The 24,651-nt window shown below is 40.0% G+C and overlaps 1 protein-coding gene and 1 pseudogene across 7 annotated transcripts in view; both read left to right on the forward strand.

Moving 5' to 3' along the window:
• GPBP1L1 (GC-rich promoter binding protein 1 like 1) overlaps nucleotides 1-24,651 on the forward strand; it is a 59,022-nt gene that overhangs the window by 31,033 nt on the left and 3,338 nt on the right. For all 7 annotated transcript variants that reach the window (XM_014344885.4, XM_014344879.4, XM_014344876.3 and 4 more), the window contains 6 exons: nucleotides 2,180-2,309; nucleotides 2,672-2,958; nucleotides 12,985-13,057; nucleotides 15,084-15,277; nucleotides 21,242-21,382; nucleotides 21,831-21,989. In XM_014344885.4, the coding sequence (XP_014200371.1) occupies nucleotides 2,180-2,309; nucleotides 2,672-2,958; nucleotides 12,985-13,057; nucleotides 15,084-15,277; nucleotides 21,242-21,382; nucleotides 21,831-21,989 (984 nt within the window). The remainder of the gene's footprint in view (nucleotides 1-2,179; nucleotides 2,310-2,671; nucleotides 2,959-12,984; nucleotides 13,058-15,083; nucleotides 15,278-21,241; nucleotides 21,383-21,830; nucleotides 21,990-24,651) is intronic.
• LOC129393277 (large ribosomal subunit protein eL8-like) lies at nucleotides 2,965-13,057 on the forward strand (annotated as a pseudogene).

Genomic DNA, 24,651 nt, shown 5'->3' on the forward strand with positions numbered 1-24,651 from the left:
CGATCATGGCTTACTGCAGCCTTGACTTCCCTGGCTCAGGCGATCCTCCTACCTCATCCTCCCAGGTAGCTGGGATTACAGGCGCACAGTACCACTCCCAGCTAATTTTTTGTAGTTTTCTGTAGAAGACAGGGTTTTGCCATGTTACCCGGCTGGTCTTGAAATCCTGGGCTCAAGCAATGTACCTGCCTCAGTCTCCCAAAGTGCTGGGATTACAGCAATGAACCACCACACCCGGCTCTAAACTTCATTTCAAATTGTCTTAACAAAATTTGCAGGACCTCATAATTGGCCTAATCTGACCCAAGGCTTGGAGCTAGTGGGCTACCTGAAAAGTATATAGATCTATCAGAGAAGAATAATTGTTTTAGCACCGCGAACTTAAGTAAAAAGAATTAGAAGACATTCTTTCATTTTGGAAACTATAATAAGCAAAGCCCTGTGGTTTTGGCATAATGATAGACATAAAAGGAATAGAATAGAGAGTTCAAAAATAGGCCTGTAGAGGCTGGGCTCAGTGGCTCATGCCTGTAATCCCAGCACTTTGAGAGGCTGAGGCAGAAGGATTGCTTGAAAGCCAGGAGTTTGAGACCAGCTTGGGCAGCAAAGTGAGACCTTGTCTCTACAAGAAAAATTAAAAAAAAACAACAACAACAAAAACTAGGCAGGTGTGGTGGTGAATACCTGTCATCTCAGCTACTTGGGAGGCTAAGGCAGGAGGATTGCTTGAGCCAAGGAGTTTGAGGCTACAGTGAGCTGTGATCGGGCTACTGTACTCCAGCCTGGGTGACTGAGACCCTGGCTCTTAAAAAAAAAAAAAAAAGGTTTATTTATGTATTTTGTTGATTTTTGACTAAAGTACAAAGGTAATTCAATGGGGAAGTGATAGTGTTGTGTTTTTGAGCTAGAAGAACTAGCTTCTATCTATATGGGGGTGGAGTAAAGAACCTCAGCCTTTGCTTCATACACAAAAAAATTAACCTGAAATGGAACATAAGTTAAAAAGCTAAAACCATAAAACTTTTAAGAGAAAACAGGAGAAAATCTTTTTACCCACTCGAATGGGTAAAATATTGGCAAGGATGTTGATAGTAAGAAAAATAAATGTAAACATGCCCCGATTTACGGTTTTCCTTGTCAAACATACCCATATTTTCATGGCTTTGTGGACTTTGGTCTCTATCATTAAAGAATGTCATAGAATAAAATTCTTTGAAATAGGAAGGGATATTAGAGTTCATCTATAATAATGTTTCTCAAACTGCTTCCTTCCAGTTTTGTTACCTCAAAGACTTATTTTTTCTCTCTGACCTCTTTCATTATGTGTAAATGAGTAAAATGAGTATGATGCCAAAAGTTTAGTATTGTTACAGGTATTATATCTGGAAATAAATGTTTTATAAAACTGTAAAAACTCTAGTAGTTGGGAGCTGTGGCTTATACCTGTAATCCCAGAGCTTTGAGAGGCCAAGGCAGGAGGATTGCTTGAGGCCAGGACTGAGAGATCAGCCTGGGCAACATAGTGAGACCCCCATCTCTACAAAAAATTTAAAAAATTAGCCAGTCTTAGTGGCATGGGCCAATAGTTCTAGCTACTCCATAGGCCGAGGCAGGAGGATCCTTTAAGCTCAAGGGTAAGCAGCTGTAGTGAGCTTTGATTGTGCCACTGCACTCCAGCCTGGGCGACCGTGAGACTTCATCTCTTTTTTTTTTTTTTTTTTTAAAGTTCTGTAATTACTACTGACCTCCCAAGGTGATATTTCAACCGTTGCCTTCACCCTTATTCCAGAAATACTAAAACTTTAGAATTATTTTTGAGGCAATCATCTTGATTTTCCTCTCCTACAAGATAAATATTTTTAAGTGTAAAGTTTTGGAGCTTATATTTATGAATATTTGCAAGGCTTTTTTCCCCTCCGCCTCCTTTCATGCAAACAATTGAAGTGGCTAGCTTTTCTCCTCTCCTGGAATAAAGGAAGTGAATTAGCAATTGAATATATAACCTAGGACTTCTCTAAATTAGGCACCTGTGGGTACCCTTAGGGTCCATATGCTTACAATATGAGTTTCTATCACCATTAGTACTTGTTTTTTGAAGGCCTTATGCAAAGCCTATTAAGATATTGAAAAGGACTAATAGCTATTTATCCATTTGCCTCTCCATACTTCATCATCTTAGTCACCTACTGCCACCTTCGAAAAACACGGAGAGCACCTACCCAGAGGAGAAGGTAGATTTGGAGTAAGCCGCCGTCGACATAATTCCTCTGATGGTTTTTTTAACAATGGTCCCCTACGAACTGCAGGAGGTGAGCCATGTCCAACTTTCATGACTATATTTAAGCTACTCATTTAGGACAAGCCCAGGCTGTGGGTACATGTCTGTAATCTTGAAACAGGATCTTTTCTGAACATAGTTTTCATTTAGATTCTCTAGTAGTCATTACGCAACTACATTGGCTTTCTAGGTCTAACTATGATTATGATTCTCATGAATCATCTGTTCAGTTGAACTGATTTCAGAAATTACCTCACAAAGAAAAGATACATTTTTTGATTTTTTTTTTGTGTGGACTTTTTATTAACGAGGTCCCCTGAAGGCCTTTGGCCAATACCGTAAACCAAATCAGGAAGCAAACAATCTAATTAGTCCTTTTCTTTACTATTCTAGATTCTTGGCACCAGCCCTCCCTGTTCCGCCATGATTCTGTGGATTCTGGTGTCTCTAAGGGAGCATATGCTGGAATCACAGGGAACCCATCTGGTTGGCATAGCTCTTCCCGAGGTCATGATGGCATGAGCCAACGTAGTGGAGGTGGCACAGGGAACCATCGCCACTGGAATGGCAGCTTCCACTCCCGGAAAGGGTGTGCTTTTCAGGAAAAGCCACCTATGGAGATTAGGGAAGAAAAGAAAGAAGACAAGGTGGAAAAGTTGCAGTTTGAAGAGGAGGACTTTGTAAGTATGAATCTTTAGATGTGTGGATAGAAGCCAACAAATAATGTCTGAAATATGAGACCCTGTTAGTAATGAGAACATTTCAGAAATTACAGAAAAAGGAATTTGTAAGTTGAGGTTTTTATTGTTTTTAGAGGAAAGAAGTTAAGTTGATAATATTTGAAAATGGTGACCAAAACTCCTATGTAACTTGTAGCAAATTTTTCATCTTTGTGTCTTTGGAATTTAGAAAAATATTTAATTTCTCTTAAGTCTTATAAAGTTTACTCAAATATAATTATATTAAAATGTACTCTTGCATGTTAAATTGTCTTTTTTCCAACTATGATAAAACATTTTTTCTCTTGATTTTGTTCTCTATCACATAAAGTTACTGTGACATGAACATGTAATTGGGAGTATTTCAGCTGTTGCCTATGCGTTCAGTAACACTTGATGTTATTGTGTGTTAAATTACATGCCTTTTGGCCTCTTAAATCAAAGGTAGCATTTTCAGAGTATCTTTAAAATTTTTAAAATATATTTTATTTAAGAAAAGATTATCAGGCTGGGCTCGGTGGCTCATGCTTGTAATCTGAGCACTTTGGGAAGCCGAGGCGGGTGGATCACCTGAGGGCAGGAGTTCAAGATCAGCCTGACCAACATGGTGAAACCCCATATCTACTAAAAACACAAAAATTAGCTGGGCTTGGTGGCAAGTGCCTATAATTCCAGCTACTCAGGAGGCTGAGGCAGGAGAATCACGTGAACCCAGGTGGCAGAGGTTGCAGTGGGCTGAGATTGCACCATTACACTCCAGTCTGGGCAATAGAGTGAGACTCTGTCTCAAAAAAAAAAAAAAAGATTATCATTTTAACAAATCAGTATCTTTAAGTTGGCCAGGCATAGTGGCTCATGCCTGTAATCCCAGCACTTTCAGAGACCAAGCCAGGAGGATTGCTTGATGCCAGGAGTTTGAGACCGGCCTGGGCAGCACAGCAAGATCCTTGTCTCTATAAAAAATTTTTGAAAAATTAGCTGGGCATGATGGCACATGTCTGCGGTCCCAGCCACTAGGGAGACTGAGGCAGGAGGATTACTTGAGCCCAGGAGTTTGAGGCTGCAGTGAGCTATGATTGCACCACTGCATTCATGCCACCACGCCCAGCTAATTTTTTTGTTTCTTATAGAGACTAGCTATCACTATGTTGCCCAGGCCAGTCTCAAATGCCTGACCTCAAGTGATCTTCCCACCTCGGCCTCCCAAAGTGCTAGGATTACAGACAGCCACCGCACCCAGCCTCTAGCTGTTTTTAAGTAGCACATCGATCAGTCACTTCTGTTATAGCCATTTCATCAGTTAGTAGAGTCACCTAAAGAGGAGTGAAATTTAGGCATTAGCTCCTCTACCCTCAAGTCTAGGAAGTGACCTGGGGTCCTTGCTGTAAATTATATATTAATGTGAATTCCTATTCCCAGGTGACTGTTCTTCAAAACTTTATCCTCAGGAAGGTCTATACTGCCCTTACATATTGAATATTTGTCCAGAATGTTCTAGATAACAAATAGTCCAGAAATTACTACAATTTCAAATGTAATCTTTATTATTTATACAGCAAACTTGTATTACAAGCAAATCCAAGAAAGACCAGTGGGAATGATTTGAAAACAATGTATGTTGCTCATTACACTTAAGGAACTTGATGAAATTCATATCAAACTAGCAATGAAAGCATTAGCAACAGAGCTGGTGGACATGGGTGGCGTGCACCTATAGCCCCAGCTACTTGGGAGGCGGAGGTGGAAGCAAGACTCTATCTCTTAAAAAAAAAAATGCAGCAATTACAGTATATTCTTATTAAAAAACAACTTTCCTTTAATACTTTTATTCTATGATTAAATAAACCCATAATGATTTTAACATAATTTGTATCTGAAATGAAATATTTAGAGTATATCTAATATTATAACCATAGCCAACTGTGCATATAGAAGACTAATTTATTTGAATCCCCAATAGTTTTGATTTCTTATGTACTTCAATAAGAAAAAGAGAAGATTGTAGCAAACAAGAAATAGTGTGGAGTAAAGTAGAAGTAATTGTACCTTTTAAACTGGGTAGTATGCTACTGATTAGCATAGTTTGATTAGAAACTTCATTATCAGTCCTGTGACATTCCCAGTGGGAATGATACAAACATTCTATTTTATCAATTTGTGCAATTTTTTACCTTCATATGAATAATTCGTACTGTAATTCTCTTATTTATGTAAAATTGTTTGAAGTTTACATGTGTTGAATCATGAGGCTCTAGCTTAGTGGTTCTCAACTAGGGGCAAGTTTGCCCGCTGGGGGATATTTGGCATTATATGGAGACATCTTTGTTGTCACAACTGGGGTTAGTGTTAATATCATCTAATATGTAGAGATCAGGGATGTTGCTAAACACTTAAAACGCACTGGACAGCCTCATAACAGAATTAACCAGGCTAAAATGTTAGTAGTGTCATGGCTGACAAACCTTGCTCTAGATCTTTTTTACTACTCTATAGCAAATATTATATTGTGTGAATACACTTGATTTATTTATCCATTTTTCTGTTAATGGAAATTCAGTTTGTAAAAGACCTTGTTTTGGAGACTAAACTTAAAGGATTGGAACTGAGGTATTGTTAATTAGAGAAGGAAGAGTCAAAAATAAGATTTCTTCTCCTCCCGCCACCCAAGATGCCGAAAGGAAAGAAGGGCAAGGGAAAGAAGTTGGCTCTGGCCCCTGCTGTCGTCAAGAAGCAGAGCCAAGAAAGTGGTGAATCCGCTGTTTAAGAAAAGGCCTAAGAATTTTGGCATTGGATGGGACACCCAGCCCAAAAGAGACCTCACCCGCTTTGTGAAATGGCCCTGCTATATCAGGTTGCAGCGGCAGAGAGCCATCCTCTATATGCAGCTGAAAATGCCTCCTGCGATTAACCAGTTCATCCAGGCCTTGCGCTGCCAAACAGCTACTCAGCTACTTAAGCTGGCCCACAAGTACAGATCAGAGACAAAGCAAGAGAAAGAAGCAGAGGCTATTGGCCCAGGCTGAGAAGAAAGCTGCCAGCAAAGGGGATGTCCCCAGTAAGAGACCACCTGTCTTTCAAGCAGGAGTCAGCACTTCACCACCTTGGTGGAGAACATGAAGACTCAGCTAGTGGTGATTGCATATGACATGGATCCCATCAAGCTGGTTGTCTTCTACCTGCCCTGTGTCGTAAAATGGGGGTCCCTTACTGCATTATCAAGGGGAAGTCAAGAGTGGGATGTCTACTCCACAGAAAGACCTGCACCACTGGTTGCCTTCACACAGGTTAACTTGGAAGACAAAGGAGGTTTGTCTAAGCTGGTGGAAGCTATCAGGATCAATTACAATGACAGATACGATGAGATCTGCCATCACTGGGGAGGCAATGTCCTGGGTCCCAAGTCTGTGACTCGCATTGCCAAGCTCAAAAAGGCAAAGGCTAAAGAACTTGCCACCAATTGGATTAAATGTATACTGTTGAGCTTTCTTTACATAAAAAAGAAGGTAATGCAAATTTTCCTAAAGATTTCTATCCAAAGTGACTTGATGAATAATATGTAATTAACTTGAAGAGAGAAAGCAGAAGGAGCAGAATTGGTTGGAGAAAACAAATTCTTGATGCCAAAGAGATGGGTTAGGTCTAGAGAAGTGCACTTGAAAATAGAGATAATAGTTGAGGTTTGTGGATAAATAAAATCGCTCAAGGAGAGTAATACATTGGAAAGAAGGGAGGTGTAGAGCAGAACCTGTGGATTAGCAGTAAGGGAGACTGAGAAGTGGTTAGGTGAAGAAGGAACAAGTATACCAAGAAAAAGTAGGTAGATAAAAATCACAAATTGAAGATGTTTTGGGACCTGATTGTTTGCGTAGATTTTCTATATTATTTTTTTCTATACCATATGTATGTATAATTAGAAAATTATTTTAAAATCGTATTGGTTTCGTGTAATTAACAGTCCTATATTGTTACCTGGGCAAGTTAAATAGTCCTAATTGTCCCTGAGTTGTTAGAGAATGTTTGTGAACCACTCAGCACAGACCTTGACAGATAGGTTTTTGTTTTTTGCTTTTTTGAAGTACATGATATAGACAGGAACACAGATTTTTAAATGGTAGCTGTTACTAAGTATGGGAGAGAGCTTTGACTCTGGCAGTTTGGGATGGCCTTTCAAAAGTGACAAGTGTGGTTGTAAGGGTTAGAGAGTAAGTTGGTGATGAATGATGCACTACTCTTTGGACAATAAAGAGCCAGGTGTGAGGGTAGAGTTTTCTAGGATTAGGAGACTTGGATGTGTTTGAAACCTGAGGAGTAAGAAATTGGTGGAGAGAAGGGACTCTGAGAGGATGCCAGCAGTATTGGTTACAGCTTTTTCATCTTCCCCAATTATCCAGTAAAAGCAGAGCTCCCTTTAATATTGGGAGCAATATTAAGATGTTTACTCTTATCACTTGTATTTATCATTGTATTGGAGGTCCTAACAAGTACAATAAGGCAAGAAAAAGAAATGTATACAGTTTAACAAGAGGAAATAAAACTTTGTGTTTGCAGGTGAAATGAAAATCCTAAGGACTCTGTAGAAAAACTATATATGAAATTCCAGAACAGCCAAATAATCTATGATGGGAAAGAAAATCAGAATGGTTTTATGGTTGCCTGTGCACAGTGGGGATTAACTGGGAAAAAGGGTATGAAGGGAACTTTCTGGTTGATGGAAGTGTTAATAATCTTCAAAGAAGTTAGGGTGGTATTAGCATTTTAAAAACTCATAGAATTGAGTATATTTTATATGTGTACATTTTACTGTATGAAAATTTTAGTATTAAAAAATATTAAAATTACCAGTAGTGAAACAGATTTAAACCTCCTGATATGATGGCACTGAGAAATATGCACCACCACCTCTATAACATTCCTTCCAGAAATGCATTGCCTGGATCTAATCATAGGAGACATCAGACAAGCCCAAATTGAGGATTCTACAAAAGAATTGCAAAATAACTGGCCTGTAGTCTTCAAAAATGTTAAGGCCATGAAAAAAAAAAAAGCTACAGATTAAAGAACTAGAGATATGACAACTAAAAACAACATGTAAACCTAGATTAACTACTGGGTGAGGCAAAACCATTTTGCAAAAATTTTCTTTTGCTAAAACATCAGTGGGACAATTTGAATAAGTGTTGTAGATTAGATAATAGTATGTATAAGTGTTAATAATTACTCTGATTATGTAAAAGATATCCTTTTAAGGAAATACATATTTAAGGGTAAGTGGCATCAAGTCCTGCAACTTGCACATGGTTCAGGAGAAAGAATGGGGAAGCAAATGTGAAATATTAATACAGGTTGAGCATCTGCAGTCTAAAACTTTTTGAGTGTGGATGTCATGCCACAAGTAGAAAATTCCATACCTGATCTCATGCAACAGGTTGCAGTGAAAACTTTTGTTTCCTGCACAAAATTATTTGAGACAGAGATTCACTCTTGTGTCTCAGGCTGGAGTGCAATGGCGCGATCTTGGCTCACTGCAACCTGCGCCTCCTGGGTTCAAGCCATTCTCCTGCCTCAGCCTCCCAAGTAGCTGGGATTACAGGCATGCGCACCCCTACGCCCAGCTAATTTTTGTATTTTTAGTAGAGGCGGGATTTCGCCATGTTGGTCAGGCTGGTCTCAAACTCCTGACCTCAAGTGATCCGCCTGCCTCAGCCTCCCAAAGTGCTGGGATTACAGGCGTGAGCCACCGTGCTCAGCCCTGAAATTATTTTAAGGTAAAGTTAAAAATAAGACAAAGCAAGTAGAGTTGAGGAACCAACAAAATCTACAGATGCCATCTACGTCAAAGCAAAATGATATTTCCCCACAAACCCGTAAAGGGATAGGGACAAACCACCAAAATCTATATAAGAGGCTTGGTTAATACTAGCATTTGTGCAGGGGGAACTGAAGGGAAGCAGCAGAGCACCTGACAGCATAAAGAATGCTAGCAGAGCCAACCGTTTTTCTGGAAAGCTCGTAGGGCATATTTGAGAAGAGCAGCAGTTAATCGGGAGTAGTGTTCCGTAATGGAATAACAAGTAAATACAGGGGCTCTGGGATAAGGTATGAAGGATCTGACTGGACCAGTCAGGAGTTCAAACCACACAGTAGTTTGAATAGAGAAAGTTAATATAAGGAATTGTTAACTATAGCAAGATTGGAGTAATGAAGGATTGACTAGTACAAAGTAAAAAGATCTTTAAAGAAAATAGAAATAGCACGTAGTCACAGTTCAGTGGCTCATGCCTGTGATTGCAGCACTTTGGGAGGCATTGTTTCGCGCTGCCACAATGGTGTGTGTGAACATCCTACCTGTTGCTCTCAAGAGTATCACCGATGCCGAAGAGAGAGGGAAACGCCGGTTCTTACTAGGCCATGCTCCAAAGTCATTGTCCAACTTCTAGCTGTGATGATGAAGCATCGTTACATTGGCAAATTTGAAATCATTGATGATAACAGAGCTGGGAAAATTGTGAACCTCACAGGCAGGCTAAACAAGTGTAGAGCCCCAGCTTTGATTTGCAACTCAAAGATCTAGAAAAACGGCAGAACAATCTGCTTCTATCCCAACCATTTGACTTCGTCATATTGACAGCCTTAGCTGGTATCATGGACCATGAAGAAGCAAGACGAAAACACACAGGAGGGAAAATCCTTGGATTTTGTTTCTAGGGATGCAATACATATTTACAAATAAAATGCCTCAAAAAAAAAACAACAAAAAATTTCGGAATATCGTTCCCAAGACTTTTCCAAGCTTCTGACAAACTAACCAGAAAGATTACAAAAGGAATGGTGGTAAATATTAAATGTATGGTTAATTGTAGAGCTAAGAAGAAATGAGGGTTAAAAGAGAGTTAGCATGTGATAGTTATATGATCTCACAATCTGGACATAGTATAACTTTTTTAAAGTGGGAAGATGGGGAGAACATGTCCAAACAAAACAAAACATTTTGGTCACTGGTGAAATACTGACATTGCTATTCTGAAACTTGTGCATAATATGGGATAAAGCAATTAAATATGATATTCTATCCTTTGTATGCTTGAGAATCAGGATTCTTGTAGGAGGAAATAAAAACATAAAATAGATGTTCCGTAAAATCCACAAGGGTACTCAGTTTGAATTGGGAATATCAGTAATAAGATATGAGGTGTTTTAGCTTTGGAGTGAAAAATACATACTTCTAGGCGGTTCTGTCCACTGAAAAGACATAAAAACAGTGAACAACCCCATAGCAATGAGTGGCTCTACTGCCTGGATTGTGATCTTGAAATAGTTTATCCAGACAGCATACTTAAAAGAAGAGCTTGGAATATTTTTTCAAACTAGATAACAAAGAAGTAAAGAACTACTTAGGGTTGTAGCAAAAGGATTTAGAAGCCAAATTGAAGAGGGTTCCATAGGCCAAACATGGGACAGTTTTATGCATCAATTAATAATAATAACGACAAGGGTTGAATCACATCAAATTGGATTTAAATCTGTGAATTCACAATGATACCTACCTCACCTTAGGAACAAGCATGTATGATATTTTTTCTATATGAACTGTACTGTTGAATCGCCAAATAGGGGAAGTTCCTATTTATGGAAGTATACTACTTTATAAAGAATTGTAAAATTAGATCATTGTTTTTGCATCTTGTATTGAGCTGACAGTTTTAGGCTATGAGCACCAGTGTCTGCCAGCATCACTAAAAGAAGCACAACCACATGTTATTTGTGTGTGTCTCCTAATGGAAGAATACAAAACCACTAAGGATTCTGTAACCTCTAGAACCAACTACCAATTTATAGAAAGAGGCTTAAGATTTTCTAAAAACTAGTAGATTGAAAGTTGAGATTGTTTTTGGAGACAAAACTATAGTGTCAAGGGAGACACAATGGGTTAGTAAAAAAAAAAAATGCAGTGATCACCATAAGTATGAGTAGTTTTGGGGTTTTTTTCTAATGAGATTTGTAATGTCTTTCTGGTTTGTCTGGTAATGTTATGTTGCTTAAACCATGTAGTGTTTAAAAGAACTTTTACCCATTAACTTATTCATTTGTTTTATATTTTTCCTGTTTATATTTTACAAGTTTTAAAACTGTATTTTTTAAAACAGTAGAAAGAGATCAAAGATACTGTATAAATAGGAGCATTGTCTCTGAGAACCCTGGGTACAACATGCCTATTAAAATGAAACAAGGAAACAACCACAGCTTTTATGGCTGGGTACTCCTTCTGCCTCTACTACTCCATCTAGAGGAATGTATTTACCTGTCCTTGAAAATCTGTCACTGATTTGTCCACTTATATAGAGAGTTGGTAGTTTCATTTGCATTTGTGCTTGTTCTCCTATTGTAGTGGTTCTCACCTTGATTGCTTGGAAAATACATACCTGCTAGAGGCCCTGCCCCTGGAGATTCTGATTCTGAAGCTCTGTAGTGGAGCCTGGGTGTCTTTTTGTTGTTTGTATAATGTTCACAGGCAATTGTGCTGAAAAGCCATTTTCCTGCTGGGCACAGTGGCTCATGCCTGTAATCTCAGCACTTTGGGAGGCCAAGGTGAGTGGATCACTTGAGGTCAGTTCGAGACCAGCCTGGCCAGCATGGTGAAACCCTGTCTCTACTAAAAATACAAAAATTAGCTGGGTGTGGTGGTGCGCACCTGTAATCCCAGTTACTCAGGAAGCTGAGACAGGAGAATTGCTTGAACCTGGAAAGTGGAGGTTGCAGTGAGCCAAGATTGTGCCACTGTACTCCAACCTGGGCAACAGAGTGACACTCTGTCACAAAAAAAAAAAAAAAAAGCCATTTTCCTACCCTGTTACCAGATTGTAAAGTTTGGGCTAGGACAGCAGTGTCATACGATTAGTTATTAAGTCTAGTCTATTGCTCTTAACTCTTCCCTGCCCTTTCCCTTATCTCGTTCTCTACTTCTGTTACCTTTATTACCCTCCCGGACTATGGAATTGATCTCCTAATGGTCTCTTAGTTGATGTTTAAATACCTCAGATCCATCCTTCAAGCTGCTACTAGAGTGACGGTTGTAAGTTGATAATTAGATAATGTTAACTGCATGAAAGATGGATCCTCATTACCTGTAGAATAAAACTTAATCTCCCCTAAGAAATCCTCCACAAGCTGGCTCTTGCCTGCTTTGCCAGATACCTCTTTCCCCACAGAAGGGTCCCCTCCTTCCCTAGCACTACTCATGCTGAACTATTTGCAGACCTGAATATTCTGTTCTTTTTAATGCTTTCTGTTCCTGGAATTACCGATTTTCCAGCTTTGGAATTCATCTTTAAGGATTCTTAAATCACCTGTTAGTAAAGCCTTTTCTGATAGCACTTGTCTTTCAAGTAAAATTGATGTTTCTTACTGAGTACTCCTTCTTCCCTAATATGAATTTTTTTCATCGTCCTTGTAACCTTTTATTGTACTTAACTTGTCTAGAAGTTTTTATAGCAAAACTGTGACCCGTGTGAAGACAGGGGCTCTTTATTGTATTTCTAGCACAGTCCTTGGCATATGGTCTGCCCCTGCCCTACACCCATCTTAGAAATGCAATGAATACTATACATTTCACTGACCACATTGTCCTCCTTTAATCTGAGGAAAATGATCCACATTCTTGTTCATCTAACTTTCAGTGCCTCCTTATTTGGCATACATATCCTATAGGAAAGTGGGAATTCGCACATTTAGTCTGTTTATTTAAAATAAATGAAATCCCTTATATCAAAGGAAATGAAACTCAGAACCTAATATTAACATAATACCTATTGATTTTGTGTTTTGATATTTTCTGTTTGTTACGTTTCTGAATACAGTGTCAAATTAGTAAGTGTTGCTAATATGTAAAATATGTAATTATTTGATAGGTTCCATGGTGATGGCTACTTTGTGAAAAGTGCCAAAATGATCAGCTTTCTGTATCAACCATTCATATCCCTTTTTTCCTAGCCTTCCTTGAATCCAGAAGCTGGCAAACAGCATCAGCCATGCAGACCTATTGGGACACCTTCTGGAGTATGGGGTAGGTAGATTTTGCCATTTTAAAGGCACAACTTTAAAATTTTTTCTTAGCAGGGAGGGGAGCAAAGATTCCTTATTTCTTTTTATCTCTTGTTTCTCATCTCATGCATTTGCCCATGGTAACTAACATCTGACTGTAGCGGGTTATTCTGCCCCCCACCCCACCCCCCAACCCCCAACCCCCAAACACCACTGAAATGTTACCATGGTAGTAGAGTCAAAATACAGACAACTGAGAGCTTATAGAACCGTGAATTTGGAAGCAGTTGTTTTGGTGGTGGTGTTTGTTAGTCTGTTTGTTTGAGACAGTCTCATTCTGTTGCCCAGGCTGTAGTGCAGTGGTGCAATCTCAGCTCACTGCAGCCTCCACCTCCCTAGCTGGGACTACACCATGCCTGGCTAATGTTTGTATTTTTAGTCCAGACAGGGTTTTACCATGTTGATCAGGCTTGTCTTGAATTCCTGGCCTCAAGTGATCCACCCATCTTGGCCTCCCAAAGTGCTGGGATTACAGGCATGAGCCACCGTAGCCAACATGGAAGCAGATTTTAAGTAGAAAAAGTTCATGAAAAGTAACTTAATTAACATTGCTACTTCACTTACTTTTTTTTTTTGAGATGGAGTCTCACTCTGTTGCCAGGCTGGAGTGCGGTGGCGAGATCTCAGCTCACTGCAACCTCAGCCTCCCGGATTCAAGCTTTTCTCCTGCCTCAGCCTCCTAAGTAGCTGGGATTACAGGCCTATGCCACCATGCCCGGCTAATTTTTGTTATTTAGTAGAGATGGGGTTTCACCATGTTGGCCATGATGGTCTCGATCTCTTGACCTCATCATCCGCCTGCCTCGGCCTCTCAAAGTGCTGAGATTACAGGCGTGAGCCACCATACCCAGCCCATAACAATATATTCTTAAACATTCATATATATGTATGTTTAAATATTCGTGTGTGTGTGTGTGTTTATGTGTATGTGTGTGTATATATATGTTTGTGGTTTTTTGTTTTGTTTTGTTTTGTTTTGTTTTTTGAGACAGAATCTCACTCTGTCGCCCAGGCTAGAGTGCAGTGGTGCGATAGGAATCTGTATTTCAAACCAAACCTCATCTGTGGCATTGGGATCTTTGGCATTTACAAATTGGACTCTCCTGGTTTCTTCATTAGACATGTTGATAGCCATGAACATGGGAAGTCTTTAACATATCTAAATGATGGGTTTAGAATCCAGTATTATAGGATTAAGATTGATCGATGTACCTTCTCCTCTTTGCTAATGGTGTATACCTTTGCTCCAGTTTGCCTCATCAGAGGGTTTCATGGCAGACTCCAATCCCTGATTACCTCATCTCTCTCTATTCTCATGCTGACAGGAGCTGCTACTTTTAGGTGGTTTTTTTTGTTTTGTTTTGTTTTTGTTTTTTTGAGTTAGGGTCTGACTTTGTCATCCATGCTGGAGTGCAGTGGCACAGTCATGGCTCGCTGCAGCCTCGACCTGGGCTCAAGTGATTCTCCCGCCTCAGCCTCCTGAGTAGCTGGGACCACAGGTGTGCACCACCATGCCTGGCTAATGTTTGTATTTTTTGTAAAGATGGGGATTTGCCACAGGGTTTGCCAGCCCAGGCTGGTCTCGAACTCTTGGGACTCAAGTGATCTGCCCACCTCAGCACCTCCAAGTGCTGAGATTACAGGCATGAGCCACAGTGCCCGGCCCTTGGATTTATTCTTGTTTGGTTCATGCTTAACTGATCACACTGTCCATCAGACATATTGTGCCCCTGAAGGACTGCTAACATCTTTGGACTTTCTGGCTGATTTATAAATTTAGTATCCAGTTCCTCATATGCTGCATTTTTTTGTACAGTTCCTGAGTAGTCTCACTTTTGAGAGTGTCTATTAAGTGCATACCAGGGAATGTTTAATCCCTCTGTCTCAACTGTCAGCTGTTTTGTTGACTAAGGCCTTTGTATAAACTATGCTTCATGTTACACAACAGGTTTGACATTCTGTTGTCTCTCCACTCTTGTACTTCACAGAAAACCCGCCTAGTGCCAAGCAACCCTCCAAGATGCTAGTTATCAAAAAAGTTTCCAAAGAGGATCCTGCTGCTGCCTTCTCTGCTGCATTCACCTCACCAGGATCTCACCATGCAAATGGGAACAAATTGTCATCCGTGGTTCCAAGTGTCTATAAGAACCTGGTTCCTAAGCCTGTACCACCTCCTTCCAAGGTATGATTTAGAATCAGGGCAAGAACCTTATACAAGAGAGGTTTGGGAATAAATCAGGAAAAAATTAATAAATTTGTTTTTTCTTGCCGAATCAGTCACCAGATATTCATTCAGTACCTGTTATATGTATACAGCTTTCTTTGCTTTTTTTTTTTTTCTTTTTCTTTATTTTTTTGAGACAAGGTCTCACTCTGTCACCCAGGCTGGAATGCAGTGGCACAATCATGGCTCAGTGTGACCTCAGCCTCCCAAGTAGCTGAAACTACAGGGGCACGCCATTATGCCTGGCTATTTTTTTAATTTATTTTATTTTTTGTTTTGTTTTGTTTTTTTGAGATGGAGCCTCGCTCTGTCACCCAGGCTGGAGTGCAGTGGCACGATCTCAGCTCACTGCAAGCTCCACCTCCTGGGTTCACACCATTCTTCCTCAGCCTCCCGAGTAGCTGGGACTACAGGCGCCCGCCACCACACCCGGCTCGTTTTTTTTTTTTGTATTTTTAGTAGAGACGGGGTTTCACCGTGTTAGCCAGGATGGTCTCAATCTCCTGACCTCGTGATCCGCCCGCCTCGGCCTCCCAAGGTGCTGGGATTACAGGCGTGAGCCGCCACGCCCAGCCATTTTTTTTTTTTTTTTAATTATTTTTTGTAGAGACAGAATCTCATTTTGTTGCCCAGGCTGGTCTCTATCTCCTGGCCTCAAGGAATCCTCCTGCCTCAGCCTCCCAGAGCGCTGAGATTATGGGCGTGAGCCACCACACCTGGCCCCTCTGGTTTTCTGTAATAGCAACAACATCCTAATCACTCAGCTTGACTATCTTGGCTACTTCTCTTCTCTTCCTCCTTAGTCATTCTCCTCAGCCAAGGAATTACAAAGTCCCTGTTATTCTCTCTATGCTGTCCTTGTTCAGGACTTTGTCTTCTCACATTTACTATTCTAGTATACCTTTCTATTTTCTCATGTCTCTGTGTCCTACAGAACTGCCAGAATGATCATCCCAAAACAATTGAATATATCACATGCCTTCCTGAATTCCTTCAGTGGCTCCAAACAATGTATGGCAGGGATTGGTAATTTTTTTCTATGAAGGGCCAGATAATAAATATTTTAGGCTTTGCTTGATATATATGATTTTTGTTACACATTGCCTTTTTTTTTTCCAGCTCTTTAAAAATGTAAAAATAAGTATGAGCTCATGAATCATACAGAAATGCCTTGGGCAAGATTTGGCCCATGGGTCATAGTGTGCTAGTCCTATAGTCAGTGTGCAGAGTAAGCAGAGGTCTGTGAAGTTTCTCATAGCCAAACTCTAATCCATCTTTTGCATCTTATTGCCCCTTTTTTCTCTTACCCGGGAAGAAATTATTCTGGCGCATGCCATCCTCTCTGTGAATAATTTTCTTTCTTTTCTTTCATCTATTTATTTAAAATAGTGATTGGGGTCTCACTATATTGCCCAGGCTGGTCTCGAACTTCTGGGCTCAAGCATCCTCCCACCTTGACCTCACAAAGTGCTAGGATTACAGACGTGAGCCACCGTGCTCACCCTCTGGATAAATTCACTGGGAGTTACTATCCTAGTGATAATGATTGGAGTTTTCAAGGTAGATTAGATATACAAGAGAAGAGGATGGAAGAAGAGAAGAGGATAGAAGAGGAGTAAAGAATGGGATAGTACTGAGAAACTAGTTCAGAAAAAAATGGTAAACTCTCACAGAAATACAAGTGGGTGAGTTTGCAATAGCAACAGGGGTAACAAGTTGAGGAAAATAACTGAGAAAAAACCTTAGTGATTATCTTAGGAGACTTTTGAGTTGATGTTTTTAGGGAATAAAGTAGGGCTGAAACAGTATTTCAAGGGCTTTTGGAAATATGTGGAGGTAGTGGCACCTTTTAACCTTGACAGTAAAAGGAACTAGATAGAATATAGGCAGTGGAAAAGATAAGTGAATGGATGAGGAAGTCTGTTGGAAGAAGCCACTGGAAGCAACTTGAACTGTACTTGGAAGAGATCATTAAAGGATTATGGGCCAAGAAGAAATATGTGGGAATAAAACTAATTGACAAGTACAATTATCTTTGAAAAGGGTTTAGGATACTTAGGGTTTATTTTCCTCTGATGTAGAAGGGAAAGAATGTGAATTCAAGTGAAGAGAGCAACTATTACAAAGAAACAGCTGAGCATGGAAGTTAACTGCCGGGCTATGGAATAGACAGATTCCACCTTACACCTTCTTCATCTTACGACCTTGAGCAAGTTTCTTCACTTCCCAGTCTTAGTTTCTTCTTCTATAAAATAGACATAACAATGCCCCCCTTTTTTTTGTGAGGAGTAAATGAGAAAATTTTATGAAATACCTAAAACTGGCATATAATAAGTGCCAATAAATGGTAGCTATTGTTACCAACCTGCCAGCACAACTTATGTTTGTCCCATTTCTTGAGAGTTTATAAAGACTTTCTTAAGTGTTACTTTAAGATGTCTGCAAGCATTCTGCAGGACTACAGAAAATATAAAAATGAGTAAGAAAATGTCATTGTGTCCTCAAGGATCTCATAAATCAAAAGGTAAAAAAATTTTTACAAGGATAAAAATTATGATACAAAACTTAAGATCACTTTAGCCCTGTTGTGAGTCAGGGGTAGAATGAAGATTGGAAAACTAATGTAAAGGCTGCTGCTCTTGAAGCTTGAAGAGGATGGTAACAGTTGGCAGAGAATGGCAGAGATGGTAACAGTTGGCAGAGGTAATGGCAGATAGTGGGAGGCAAATTAGGCAGCAAAAGAAAACAGAAGACATTCTTCCTGGGAAAATTGGGGTAAATATGGAAGGTCAGGTTTCAGGAAATGTGATTGTGGTTCTGGGTACGTAGGATATGAGATGTTACAGGGAGGAAGAGGTAAGATAACTAATAAGCAGATGTTGATGTATCCATTCATTTTATCTAAACATTAGCAATAATTATTGAGTATCTGAGTAGTAAACACTGTGTCACTAGAGACACAAAATAATACTTGGCCTGTAATCGCAAAGAGTTTACTGTCTAGTGAAGAAAGAGTTATTTGAAAAAAATTGTGCTTCTCTTCCTGGGGAGGGTCATCAAAGTCTTTACGGATAACTGGGATTCAAATACATGATAAAGGAAAGAGAACTGCCATTTGTTGACATCTTACTATGTTGCTTGGTTAGGGCTTTTACACATATTAAAGCATTTACTCTTTTAATCCTGGGATATAGAGAATACACACTGTGGGGTTACATAGCTAATAAGTGATAGAGTCAGGCTTTTAACTCAGGTCTGACTTCAAAACCAGGGCTCTTTCTACTGTTCCAGAATGCCTCCTGTCTTGAAGGATGAAGAATAGAAGAGGAAGTTGAGAAATTAATCTTTTGACTCAAACTTAACTAAGTTGAAATCTTTGTGACACTTTCTAGGGTTGTGATCTTAAGCAAGTTTTTAGATTTTGCTAAACTCTTCTTGACCGTAAATTGGAGCAAGTACTTGGAATATAGTTTTTGAAACATCCTAATTACCCAGTAAGTGGACGTTTAAAAACAGTAGTACGGTAGTTCATTAGAAAGCAAGTAGGTAGGGCATTCTCGGCAGAGGGAACCTGTTGTTAACCAGAAAATGGATGCAGAATATGGTATGTTTGGAGTAAAGGAACCATATTGGTTCGGTATGGCTGGTATGTGAAAGTGAATGGGGAAGTCAGACTTGATGGAGGCCTGTATAAAAAGAACAGGAGAGAAGTTAAAGTAGGTAGAGATGCAAGTTTACATATTATCTACACAGTTTTAACATTTTAAACTGAAACAGTTATAAGTAATTGCTTTTTCTAATGAAATTCACCTAGTTCAACAGACTACAGAAGAAGAAGAGTACTGAGTCTGGAATGCTAGTATACCTACATCCATTGAAAAGAAGGGAATTCAAGAGGTAAAGAGAGAACTGAGAGAGTGAAGCATCAGGAAATCAAGAAGGGAAAAAGGGACAGGTTCAGAAAATATTCATAATGAGCAATATCGCATTTCCCAAAGAAGACAGGTTTTTTAGAGCTGGCCTTTGTAATATAAGGATGAAAGTTTTGGTTATTTATGAAAGAGTTTTACTAAAATTGGGGATAGAGGTGAGTATTGCAGGGAACTAAGCAGTAAATAGTTAATGAACGAGTGAAAGATAATGTATACTGACTTACTCAGAAGTTTGGCAATAAGAAGGTGGTATATAAGATTGAGGGAAAATAAGAAGTCTGGCCTTTTCCTCCTAATTTCAATAAGGTGGATTAGCATATTTGATAAACCCAAAAGGAAAGAGAACAAAATGCTAGAAAGGGAGGAGGACATTCCTTTGAACTTGAGGGGCAAATGGCAGAGGAGGTGGGAGAAAGTTTGAGCCCAGTGATTCTAGAATTTTTAGTCCAGTAGAAGAAGATTCTGAAGTGGAGCAAGCTAGGGTTGATTCAGAATTCAGAGGAAAAGGAGAGAACATTTAAAAAACAACAACAAAAAAAACTGGTTATACAATTCACTTTAATGGACTTTTACATATATAATCATCTAATAAAAACAGGTGTGGGGCATAATGATTTTTCCAGGGGGTAGTCTAGCTATCTCATAGGGTTTAAGTTACTGAAAATTAAGTTGAAATAAAATTGGCACAGACATAGATATTCTGTTGTATGTAACAGAGTAAATCTTTTGTACTACTGTGGCAGAAACCCAAGTGTTTCTGTGCTCTGGAGTGACATTGTTTTAAAGACAGGACATCTGGTGACTACAACTCAGGGGAAGCCACAAATCATCTTTGAGAGTTAACCTGACACAAGCAACCATCTTTAGATTTTTATCAATGCAAGAAAAAAATTAATCTTCATTCTGGTTGGGTCATCGTTTCTCTTATCTGCTTGCTTGTTCTTTGTGGAGGCATTTTGGGATAGTGGAAAGGTGGTTTCATTTACTAGCTGAATAACCTTGAACAAATTGTGGAACTTCCTTATTGTCAGTGTCATCCTCTATTAAAAGTCAGCGTAACAATTATTATTCCTGATTGGTTTAAGAATTAAATAAAACAGTCTGACCATCACCTGGTACATGGTAGATAGTAAAGTTAATTCCTTTCCTAAAGCTATTATTGTGTCTTCTTTTAATACCCATCAATCAAGAAAGCAACCAGGAAGGGAATCCATTTCACTCAGGCCCCTTTGTCCTGGAGGTCCTCATTTCTAAGTGTTTCATTCTGGAAAAATAAGTTGGAAGTTTTTCATTTGCTTCAGCACCACTCCACTGGCTTGCCACATCTTCCTTGGTCTCCTTGGACAGTGCGGTAACTCAGTATTCCAGCTTTCTATCATACTTGGGGTTATGGCCAGAGTGACAGAATGGGCCCAGACCCTGCAGAGTTGAGTAGACGGGCCTCCAGACTAAATAAATCAGGATTGTTCAACCATTTACAATAGCCACCCTGGCCTGGAACTAGCCTTTTGCCATCAGAGTTCCTGGAAAGCAGCAATTTTGTGATGCACTTTGTGGGCTATCAGGATTACATCCAAAGTTAACAAACACTACTAAAAAAAGTTTTGGGATTCAATAAATTAGGAAAATGCTGCATAACTGCCTCTCAAATTCTTATGTGCAGTTACGTGCTTTGAGAAATTGCACAGTGAAGAACCTTGTTGAACTTTTTTCACCCTGGCACCTCCCAAACTCATTGAACTATTGAAGTAGAGCCCTGTTTTTGGGAAGTCACTATTAATGTCCAGTGGCTCTTCTGTATCCCATCTACCATTTTCCTTGAAGTGCCTAACCTCCAAAAGAGGTTGCATACTTCCCAAACATGTTAAGACAGGTAAGCCCTGGAAACTTATGTTCTCATGTAACATTTCACTCTTTGCTTTATGATTTTATAAGCTGAGCTTCTGTTTGTGTGCTTGTTCTGACTGATTTGTTCTTTCACCCTGTGTAGCCTAATGCATGGAAAGCTAACAGGATGGAGCACAAGTCAGGATCCCTTTCCTCTAGCCGGGAGTCTGCTTTTACCAGTCCAATCTCTGTTACCAAACCAGTGGTACTGGCTAGTGGTGCAGCTCTGAGTTCTCCCAAAGAGGTGAGTGAGGATGAAGCAGGACAGTCTTTTCTGAAATTGCCATTTCCCGTTCACTTAGATAACAAGTGTAATATGTATAGCTGTGACACTTGTTTTGTAGCTATATTTAGCTGAGAATAGTTTCTTTATTGATGTTTTCTGTTAGCATCCAAAAGTGGGCAGTGGCTAAATGGGATAGATGCTCTGTGGTGGACCAAGGTCATCCTATGTTAGACTGGCATTCTGCTGATGTCTGTAGAAAGATCAAAGAGGTGCCATGTAAGCCAGCTGCTCTTAACTATATAAACCCTGCAAAACTGAAGTTTGAACTGCTTAAATAAAAGGATTGTTTGGTTTAAGACAGAGTGATAAATAGGCTACCAGATTCTTGAAGTCAGCACTTAGTAGAAGAGAACCCCAGTTCTTGCTCTTTGCTGTCAGGAGCAACCTGTTTGTGGTATTTGCCCAGAGTCCCTCCAGCACCACCCCTCCAATTGAGATCAGCTCCTCTCGTCTGACCAAGTTGACCCGCCGAACCACCGACAGGAAGAGTGAGTTCCTGAAAACTCTGAAGGATGACCGGAATGGAGACTTCTCAGAGAACAGAGACTGTGACAAGCTGGAAGATGTAAGAGCATCCGCCTTTTCTGGGGGTAGCCTAGGAATTTTCCTTTGATACATATGTGATTTCTTCTTCTTAAAGGATAAAGATGTGGCAAGATTTTTAAATGTACAGAGATACTGTCTGTAGGTGTAACTGCCTTCTAGACCACATAGTAAAGTGAGTTTAATCCTTTTTTCAGCAAAAATGTTAAATTCGGGTTTATTTTAGTAATCACTCACCTATTGAAGTACATCTTGGTTGCTTCCAAGTGTTGGCAACTATGAATAAAACTGCAGTAAACATCCATGTGCAGGTTTTTGTGCTGGCATAAGTTCAACTCCTTTGGGTAAATACCAAGGAGCGCAATTGCTGGATCATATGGTAAGAGCATGTTTAGCTTGTCAGGAAACCACCAAACTGTCTTCCAAAGTGGTTGTGCCATTTTGCATTCCCACCAGCAATAAATGAGAATTCCTGTTGCTACACCTCCTCACCAGTATTCGATATTATCAGTGTTCTGGATTTTGGCCCTCCTGATAGGTGTGTAGTTTTAATTTGCACTTCCATGATGACATATCATGTGGAGCATCCATCTATGTATCTTCTTTGTTGATGTGTTTGTTCAGGTCCCTTACCCATTTTTTAATGAGGTTGTCTGTTTTCTTATTGCTAAGTTTTAAGAGTTCTTAGAGTTCTTTGTATATCTTAGTTAATAGTCCTTTATTAGATGTGTCTTTGACTACAGTTTCTCCAAGTCTGTGATTTGACTCTTCATTCTTTCTTATTTATTTATTTTGAGACAGAGTCTCGCTCTTATCACCCAGAATGGAGTGAAGTGGCACGATCTGGGCTCATTGCAACCTCCGCCTCCCGGGTTCAAGCGATTCTCCTGCCTCAGCTTCCTGAGTAGCTGGGATTACAGGCACCCGCCACCACGCCCAGCTAATTTTTGTATTCTTAGTAGAGATGGAGTTTCGTCATGTTGGCCAGGCTGGTCTTGAACTCCTGGCCTCAAGTGTTCTGCCTGTCTCAGCCTCCCAAAGTGCTAGGATTAAAGGCATAAGCCACCACATGTGGCCATATTTATTTATTTGTATTATTTTATTTTTTGAGATGGAGTTTCACTCTGTTGCCCAGGCTGGAGTGCAATGGAGCAATCTCAGCTTACTGCAACCACTGCCTTCCAGGTTCAAGCAGTTCTCCTGCCTCAGCCTCCCAAGTAGCTGGGATTACAGGCATGTGCCACCACATGACACACGTTATTTAGCTTCTTAGCTCTGGCCAGAGGACCAGGAAACTACAGTGCAGAACAAGAGGCAGAGGAAGGCCAACCTGCTTCCTTGAAGACCAAGAGCTCAGACCATAACTCTGGAACACAGCCTTGTGGTTCTGATAAGGAATTAGACCTGTGAGGATGAAAGAGTATACTATTTTCTGGAATTTTTTTTGTATGTAGTAGAGACAAGGTTTCACCATGTTGGTCAGGCTGGTCTCGGATTCCAGAACTCAGGTAATCCACCCACCTCAGCCTCCCAAAATGCTGGGATTACAGGCATGAGCTGCCATGCCCAGCCGGCCATATTTGTTTTTGAGACAGTGTCTCACTCTGTCGCCCAGGCTGAATGCAGTGGCATTAATGATCACAGTTCACTGCAGCCTCGACCTCCCCTCCTCAAGCTATGCCTCAGCCTCAGCCTCCCGAGTAGCTGGGACTATAGGCTTGTGCCACCATGCCTGGCTAATATTTTGTTTGTTACAGAGATAGCTTCTTGCTATGTTGCTCAGGCTGGTGTTAAACTCCTAGACTCAAGCAGTCCTCCCACCTTTGGCCTCCGAAAGTGCTAGGATTACAGGTGTGAGCAACTACACTGTCTTTTAATTCTCTTGACAGAGTGTTTTGCAAAGCAGAAATTTTTTTTATTTTAATGAAATCCAGCCTAATTAATTGTAGGCCAGTCACGGTGGCTCAAACCTATAATCCCAACACTTTGGTTGGCTGAGGTGGGCGGATCACCTGCGGTCAGGAGTTTGAGACCAGCCTGGCCAACCTGGCGAAACCCCGTTCCTACTAAAAACAGAAAAATTAGCCGGGCATGGTAGCATGCACCCATAGTCACAGCTACATGGGAGGCTGAGGCATGAGAATCACTTGAACATGGGAGGCGGGGGTTGCAGTGAGCCGAGATCGCGCCACTGCACTCCAGCCTGAGCAACAGAGTGAGACTTGATCTCCAAAAATAAGTAAGTAAATAAACAAATAAATAAATAAATAAATGTCATACCCAAGGTAATCTAAGTTTTCTTGTATGTTATCCTTATAGGAGTTTTATAGTTTTGTGTTTTACATTTAGGTCTGTGACCCATTTTGACTTTATTTTTGTGATGGCTGTAAGGTCTTTGTTTAGATTGATTTTTTTTTTTAGTGTGGCTGTCCAATTGTTCCCTCACCATTTGTTGAAAAGACTATCTTTTCTCCATTGTATTTCCTTTGTTAAAGATCAGTTATCTATTTGTGGGCTCTCTGTTCTGTCCCATTGGACTATTTGTGTCATCTTCTGCCAGTACCACACTTTTTCCCCCCACACCTCTTATGAGCACTGTTACCATACTGTTTTAATTACTCTAGCTTTTGTGGTAAGTCTTGATGTCAGGTAATATCAGTACTCTGGTTTTATTCTTCAGTATT

Source organism: Pan paniscus, chromosome 1 (assembly GCF_029289425.2).
Source record: "Pan paniscus chromosome 1, NHGRI_mPanPan1-v2.0_pri, whole genome shotgun sequence".
NCBI lineage: Eukaryota > Metazoa > Chordata > Mammalia > Primates > Hominidae > Pan > Pan paniscus.